This window comes from Malus sylvestris, chromosome 15, assembly GCF_916048215.2.
Source record: "Malus sylvestris chromosome 15, drMalSylv7.2, whole genome shotgun sequence".
NCBI classification, from domain to species: domain Eukaryota; kingdom Viridiplantae; phylum Streptophyta; class Magnoliopsida; order Rosales; family Rosaceae; genus Malus; species Malus sylvestris.
In genome coordinates, this window is record NC_062274.1 from 49513072 (window position 1) to 49521687 (window position 8616).

Consider the following 8616-nt stretch of genomic DNA (forward strand, 5'->3'; position numbering starts at 1 on the left):
GTGCTTTCCTGTTGAATTTTTTGAATTTTTAGATTCTTAGGAGCTTCCCCTTTTTGAAAGTTTGATGCTTTTAATTAACTATTTTCAATTCTGCGTTACTAATTGTCACCTGATTCTATTGTGAAGAATGAGGAAGTGAGGATGAAGAAAATAAGAACCTAACTTTTCGGTAATTTGAAATTTGATCGAATAGGACATGGAAAAATGGGTGTACAGCGGTAGATAAGTTGGGAAAAATTTCATCCTGTTTTTGGGAATGTGAGAAGATACATGGGTTTCTGTATTTTGATAAAGTGTTGAGGTCGAGCTATGTTCATTTTTTTCAGAATTTTCTTGTAGTTTGGTATTAATGGCGCCTTTTCCGCTGTTATGGTGATGAACCATTTATATGTGTTTGACTGCTGTGTGCACACGTGATGGCCATGGCTGTTCAAAAGCTCTTCCCGGATGCAAAAGTGACAATTGGTCCATGGATAGAAAATGGGTTCTATTATGATTTTGATATGGAGCCTTTGACGGACAAAGAGTTGAAGAGAATCAAGAAGGAGATGGTAAGTGGAATTTCTGTATAAGTTATCATGTTTGTATCAAAGTTTTGGAACCATGAAACTATTGAAAACTATTCATGAACATTTCTTTTGTGATTTGTGGGATAGCATCATTGGTAGAAACTTACTATTAGTAAAGAGTCCTCCACGTCTATACCCTTGTCATAATCTCCATAATTATCTTCTGTATATTATCACATTATCTTAGAGATTTGTAATCCCGTTAGGATTTGTATTGGGAGCTGCACAATCCCTTTAGGACTCTTTGTAAACTGGTATATTTATACCTGATTATGAGCAATGGAAAGTTAAGTCTTCCACCAATATTACTGTTTCGTGTTTACTGTGCTCTTTCTCTGAATATATATATTTCTACATGGTATCATCCCTTTCTCCGGCTTAACCACCCTTCTCGATCCGCTTCCCATCATGTCCTCTACCTCCCCACTTCCTGGCCTTGCTATTGCCCAGTTTCTCAAACTCAATGCCTCCAATTACCTCACATGGCTTCGTCAGATCAAGCCCTTTCTTGTTGGTCATGATCTGTGGAAGGTCGTTAATGGCTTCTACCCATCCCCTCCGGCCACCTTCACCGTCACTGCCACCCCTTCCTCTGCCTCTACTAACTCCGACAGTTCTTTCGTGACTACTACCTCTACTCTTCCCAACCCCGCTTTCGCTCATTTGTACCAACACGATCAGTTGGTCGTAAGCTACATAGCCGCCACCTTAACAGAACCTGTCCTTGCTCTCACTGTGGGCCATGACTCCGCCCAAGCCGTCTGGGCATGTCTTCAACGGCGCTTCGCCTACGACCCTGTCCTCAACTCCGTCGCCTTGCGTTACCAACTGCTTGATCTTTCCAACGGATATTGCTCTATTGCTGACTATCTTCAGCATGTTAAATCTCTTGCTGATAAACTCGCTGCTATCGGCCGTCCCCGTTGATCTTGAAGACTTCATCACCGTTGTTCTCCGTGGTCTTGGATCTGACTACCTTACCCTTACCACTGCTATCATCAACGTCACCATTCTTCTAACCTTTGAAGAGTTGACCTCCAAGATTGAAGCTTTTGATCTCCAGAACCTTCGCACCTCCACCACTTCTGCCGCTTTGTAAACTGCCCTCATCACTACCCACCAACCCCGTGCTTCTTCTCAGTCCTTAGGCAGTCACGATGGAAATTAGAACGGTCGTTTCCAACGGAACAATGGTCCGCAGCGTAATACCTCCGGCTGGCATCCTAGCAAGAATACCAATTCTCGCAACCAACAACAACAATGGAATGGGCCTCCTCCATTCAATTATCAGCAACCTTGGCATGGACCCTCTGCTCCCCCTTATTGGCCAGGCCCACGTGGTTTTTCTGGGCCAGGCCCACTTGTTCCACCTCGCAACATAGTGCTGCACACTGTCCACACCGCTATGACTGCCCCGAACCTTTTCCCCCCCTTTGCGGGCTCTCAGGTGATTTCTTATTAGGATCCCAACATTTGGTTTCCCGATACTGGCGCTACCTACCACATGACGGGCGATCCCAATGCCCTCCCTCACCCACAACCTTATCGTGGTCTTAATTCCGTTCAATTGGGTAATGGTGATTCTCTAAACATTACATCCACTGGTACAATTCCTATCTCTCTTAACTCTATTTCGTTTAGTCTTTGTAATGTCTTTCTTGTTCTGGCCTTACGTAAAAACCTCTTGTCTGTTACATACTTTACACATGATAACAATGTCGTTATTTGTTTCTTTCCATCCTTTTATCGTATCTATGATTTACACTTTGGTGTTTTATTGTTTCAGGTCCCATGTAGAGATGGCCTTTATCCATTATCCTTCTCCTCACCACAGGCCTTTGCCGCTTCATCCTCTACCCTTTGGCATCAACGTCTCGGTCACCCTTCATCTTCGGTTTTGTCCCATCTTAGCTCTAGTTTCGGTTCTAAGTCATTTTCTTCAAAGCATTTTTGTAAAAGTTGTGCTTTAGGCAAGTCCACACAACTTCCTTTTTCAATTAAATAATGCAAGGGCTACTACTCCATTTTATATTATACATTCTGATGTTTGGATGTCCACTTCTACCTCTGTTTCTGGCTTTCGTTATTACGTATTATTCACTGACGATTATTCTCGTTATTCTTGGATTTACCCCATGAAAAAGAAGTCTGAGGCCTTTACACATTTTCAAACCTTTGTTGCAATGACTCATGACCTATTTAACGCATCTATTTAATATTTTCAAAGTGATGGCGGCACCGAATATGTCAATCACTCATTTTCTGCATTTTGTCGTCAATTAGGTATCCAACACCGTCTTTCGTATCCACACACACCCCAACAAAATGGACTTGCTGAGCGTAAGCACCGTCATATTGCTGATATGACTCGCACATTGCTTACTACAGCTCATACCCCACTCACCTTGTGGGTGGAAGCTACACTTGATGCGAAAATTAACTTAACACACAAATTAAACCCTCTTGTTGTCAATTGTAGTAAAGAATGTAAGTAGGGATCGTTCTAGGCCGGGGATTATGAGGGATTGCTAAAACACTTGAAACTGACTTAAATATGTGAAAACAAACTTAAAAGCATGAAATTAAACTTACAAAACTCAAAACAAAGCCACAAGACTCAAAACAGATTATAGAGACTCAAAACTGCCTAAAAACAACTCTAAGGCAGTTTCTGCCACTAACACAAAGTTTGGACGAAAATTGATTTTATTTTGACTTAAAACACTTAAAAACACAATCTAAAACAAGTACTGAGTAATAGACACTCTAAAAGTAAAGGGGGATTTGGTTTTGGATGAATTTAAGTAAAAACAAGTAATTAAAGACTTAAAACAGATTTTGGACGAATTTGGTGATTTGAATGGATGATGGGCTAGCTAGAAGGTCTTTCTCCACATATGACACACGTGCATATAAAACGATTTCCAGTTGCTTTTCAATAAACCATGAACCTCAACACCCCAGATTAATTAGGTACGCTTAAATTAATCCTCAGATTTTCCTAATTTCATTGAATTGGATGATTGCATACAACAACCCAAAGCATTCCCCACAAGTTCCCTACATGAATTGCATAATAGAGATACAAGCAAGAATCATTAAGTTCTAGGAAAATCATAAGCATTGACGAAACACTTGTAACTATGAATTGCATGAAACTTATGCCAAGAATTTACTTAACACGGTTGTGACGAACAACCTTTAGTACTTGTGAATATAAGTTCATAACGATTAGGTGAAACTCCCTTATATCCTAGCATCATATTTATGCATGGAAATTAAGCGTGCACTCTCAACCAACATACACAAATCAGTTTTAATTCAAATGGATAAGTAAATTGAATTCACAACTTATGAATCACAACTTAAAGTAATCAAATCATATTGCAAGCATGAACATGGTTTCGAATTCCCCCCTAGCTAAGGAGGTTTAGTTTCTCATACTTACAAAGCAAAGATAAACAAATTTAGACATTGAGAACAAAAGAAAGAAAACACCTAAAAATGCTCCAACAATCCAACTTGAATGGCAAGCACGTCGAAGGGTCCTCCTTCTTCTCTTTGTTGCAGCACAAGGTGTGGTTTGATGGATGAGTGGTAAATTATGGTAGTGGATGGATATGCACGGCTGAGAGATGAAAGTGTATGGATTGGTGAGATGTAGTATGGCTAGATGAATGGATGGAGGTCACGGCAAGGAAATTGTGTTTGTGAATGAAGTTGTGAAATGTGAAATGTAGTGTCTTTGGATGATGGCCCCCAAATTATGGTGAAGGGTGGATGTATTTATAGGCTAGGGAGAGGAGTGTATGGAGTTGTAATGAGTGGATGTAATGGGTGTAGTGGGTGAGTGTTGTGGTAATGAGTCGATGTAATGGGTGTAGTGGGTGGATGTTTGGTAATGAGTAGATGTAATGGGTGTAGTGGATGAGTTTTTAGTAATGAGTAGTGTTTGGTAATGAGTGAATGTAATGGGTGTAGTGGATGAGTGTTTGGTAATGAGTGGATGTAATGGGTGTAGTGGGTGAGTGTTGTGGTAATGAATGGATGTAATGGGTGTAGTGGGTAGATGTTTGGTAATGAGTGGATGTAATGGGTGTAGTGGATGAGTGTTTGGTAATGAGTGGATGTAATGAGTGTAGTGGGTGGATGTTTGGTAATGAGTGGATGTAATGGGTGTAGTGGATGAGTGTTTGGTAATGAGTGGATGTAATGGGTGTAGTGGATGGATGTTTGGAGTTGTAGGTCAACACACTTGCACACACACATGCTGATTTCTAGCCTTCAAAACTTCAAAAACGTCAATCCTCATGTCCTCATGCTTGCACTATCCAATCTTGGCTCAAAAATGCTCTAAAATGCTCCAAAATGCACTTTCTTGCCAACTTTGTTATTATGACCTACAAACACATGAAAATAGCTTAAAATTCATAATTAACTAAGAAATAACAACACAAATGCACAAGAACAAGCTAACTAAGTCGCATAAATATGCTCCTATCAGCGCTCACTTCTGTCCACCTCATCAATCTTCTCCCCACCTCTACCCTCAATTGGTCCACTCCCTATACACTTCTATTTGGTCAGACACCCACTTACTCTCACCTACATACCTTTGGATGTATGTGCTTTCCATACCTTTGGGATTATGTTCACGATAAACTAATGCCACGTTCTATTGAGTGTGTTTTTTTGGGTTACAGTGCCTCTCATAAAGGTTACAGGTGCGTTGATCAGACCACTGGACGTATTTATATCTCTCGCCATGTGGTGTTCAATGAGGCTACTTTTCCTTTTGCAACCTCTCTCGGCCAACCACCAACCACATATGTGGAGCTGGAAATTCATCTTACTGCCATCCCACAATCTGCTTGCTCATTGCCCATCCCTACCTCTCTTGGTCCCGTGGGCTCCTCCTCTAATGATGGCCAGTCAATGCCACATGACAATGACCTACCTACTTCTGCTGCTTCTCCACCACAGCCTGCCGCTACCCAGTCACAGTCACCACCACTTATGCTTCCATCCCATCCCATGGTCACCCGAACTAAAGACGGCACACGTAAACCCAAGTCCTGGACTGATGGCTCTATCCGGTATCCTCTCCCTCATGCTCTTTCAATTTTGCTTACCACTGACGAACCCACATGCTTTACACAGGCTACTCGCAAACCCGAATGGTGGGCTGCCATGACCGAGGAAATTAATGCCCTTCTTAAAAATAATACTTGGGTTCTTGTTCCGCCATCACCCACCCAAAACAAAGTCGGCTGCAAGTGGGTTTATTGCATAAAACGGAAAACTGATGGAAGCATCGATAGATACAAAGCACGTCTGGTGGCAAAGAGCTTTCACCAACAACCAGGAATTGACTACGATGAAACTTTCAGCCCTGTGGTCAAACCTGCAACTATACGTATAGTTCTCAGCCTTGCTATTTCAAATCATTGGTCTGTTCGTCAGCTCGACGTGAAAAATGCTTTTCTACATGGTCATTTGAAGGAGGAGGTCTACATGTCACAACCCCCTGGTTTTGTTGATCCCCAACATCCCAATCATGTTTGTTGTCTCACCAAGGCACTTTATGGTCTTAAGCAGGCTCCTCGGGCCTAGTTTCACCGCTTTAGCTCAGTCGTCAAGAGATGAAGCTCCCAAAAGAATAACCGCTCTCAGTGAACCATACAAATTGGAAATTTTGTATAGTATTAAAGAAGATCCCATTACCATATATCATATTGGTAAGGGTTTCACTATTTTCAAGCTCAATATAGTGTATGGAAGGTGATGATTTAATGTGTAGGAACTGTGCGTAAATGATATTTTTATTAGCTACACAAGTGAAATGTACAATGTTTGTGTTGAGTCTTAAGATGGAAATTTAAAGGAATAAAAAAGAGAGGGCGAGGATGTGCTCAGGGAAAACAATGTTGTTGGTGCTCTTTAAAAATGAGTTATTGATATGCAGATTGAAAAAAAGACTAATTTAGAGGTGGGAGGAACCTTTTGGTCAACCTAACCAAATTATACTTATGTTTATACATATGCATGCTTGTACTAGGATTTGATTGTGTTTTGAAGTAGCATCCTGTCATATTAGACTGTCTTGATGTCGTAATTCCTCATAGTATGCCGAATTCTTCATAGGTGATGAATGGTGGAACCTATGTGCGGGGCCCTATGTTGAAAAAATTGGAAATATTAATAGAAAAGTTGTCGAACTTGAGTCTATGTTGGTGCCTACTGGAGAGGACATGAAATGAAACCAATGCTGCAGTGGATCTATGACACTGCATGAGAGAGTGAAGATCAATTGAAGGCATAACTTCAATTGAAAGAGGAAGCTAAACGTAGAGATCACAGGCGCCTTGGTCAAGTCAAATCAAAGATGAAATTAAGGGTGTCCTAGATCTTACCGAAGAACTTTTGTTGCAATTCGGCTTCAGCAAATATGAGGTCAATCTCTCTACAAGGCTAGAGAAAGCTGTTGGAGATGATATATGGGTGAAAGCAACATATGCCCTTAAAGATGCTTTGGATGATAAAGGCTGGAGCTATCAAATTGATGAAGGCGATGGTGCCTTTTATGGTCCAAAAATTGATCCTAAGATTGAGGATGCCCTTGGAAGGAAGTGGCAGTGCTCAACTATGTAGGTTAATCCAGTGCTCAACTATGCAGGTTAATCCTGAACTCATGACGGGATAATTCTAAGGAAAACTAATGAAAAGGGTTTGAAAACTTTGAGTTTTAACAATAAAGACAAAATAAAGGGTAAAGTAAATAGTACCAAGTTTGACTTTTTAGTATAAAAATGTGGTTTTTCATTAAAATGAATAGTACCGCAGACTTTTCGTTAAAATTCCCATAATTCTAATATATGCTTTGTTTTTTAATTGGTAGTCTCTCAGTCTATCTCTGTATCACTTTGTAAAATGTTCATTGGAGATTTGAGCATCTTTTTTGAATTGAGCGAATTACATGGATTTGTTTGATAGACTAAAGCCACTTATTACTGTTATTTTAAATTTTTGATCTTTTGTATTTCCCAAATTGTACAGGTTTGTAAAGCAGTTGCACGTTTAATGTTTCAATTAACTCAAGAACCCTCAACACACCTGCACGACGGTTACCTAGGCTACGACCCCTGGCTTTCCTCCCAGCGATTTGACTCCGAGTCCCTCAAGGACCTCGCCATGGATTCCCCAATCTTCCACGGCTCCGTCGTAGATGACGCTTTCGCCACTCAGCCGGCGTCGGAGGCCTTCTCTCCTCCGTCGATCTACGCTGAATCGAACGGCCAGGGCTTTGATGGAGGGTTTGGCAGGTCCGTGTTAGATACCAATTCCAGCCACTAGTTCATCCTTAACTAGAAGCAAGAATTGTAGGAAATGGCGAGAGGGAAAAGATGGAGTATTTTTTGTAAAATGATTTTTTATATTTGATTTCATCTATCCCCGTTCAACAAGAAAGGGAGAGCTTTAATAGCACTAGCAACCTCCCCAATGAAAGACTGTGACATGGCATACATAGCCTAAACTCTTAAACAACAACACAAAAGAAAGGCAAATTACACAACGACCCTAAAACATTACATTTCGACCCAAAACTTTGTTGCTTGTGATCAAGGCAATCACAGTACATAACAATGCTTCCTCCTTGAAAAATAACCTTGTCCACAAGGTTTACACTGGAAAATCGGGGTGTCGGGTCTTAAATGCATCGAAATCTTCCCATGAAGCTTTAGCTGCTTCCTGTCTATTCCATTGCACTAATAGCTGCACCCCAGTTGCATTTCCCTTCTTATACATCCTCCTAGCCAAGATTGCCTGTGGTAAGTTCTGCATCAACCCATCATCTGCAGCAATGGGCAGATTCACATGTGAAACTACTCTTTCCCCCAATTGCTTTTTTAGGCAGCTTACATGGAACACAGGATGTATCTTTGATCCTTCAGGTAATTTTAGTTTATAAGCCACCATACCAATATTTTCCAACACTTCATAAGGACCATAGAACCTAGGATGCAGTTTATGGTAACTGTGTGCTGCC

General features: G+C 40.9%; 1 protein-coding gene across 3 annotated transcripts; it reads left to right on the forward strand.

Moving 5' to 3' along the window:
• Window positions 1-360: 360 nt before the first annotated feature.
• On the forward strand, window positions 361-8382 carry LOC126601970 (uncharacterized). Of its 3 annotated transcripts, XR_007615906.1 has the most exons (3): window positions 6149-6307; window positions 6714-7220; window positions 7626-8382. XR_007615906.1 is itself a non-coding variant. In XM_050268737.1 (2 exons), the coding sequence occupies exons 1-2, from the start codon at window positions 417-419 to the stop codon at window positions 7920-7922; spliced, it is 432 nt and encodes a 143-aa protein (XP_050124694.1). In that variant the 5' UTR covers window positions 361-416; the 3' UTR covers window positions 7923-8339. The 3 variants fall into 3 exon arrangements, 1 of the variants encoding a protein (XP_050124694.1); XM_050268737.1 differs by lacking the exons at window positions 6149-6307; window positions 6714-7220 and adding an exon at window positions 361-551 and having other exon boundaries at window positions 7626-8339; XR_007615907.1 differs by lacking the exons at window positions 6149-6307; window positions 6714-7220 and adding an exon at window positions 7432-7463.
• Window positions 8383-8616: the final 234 nt, after the last annotated feature.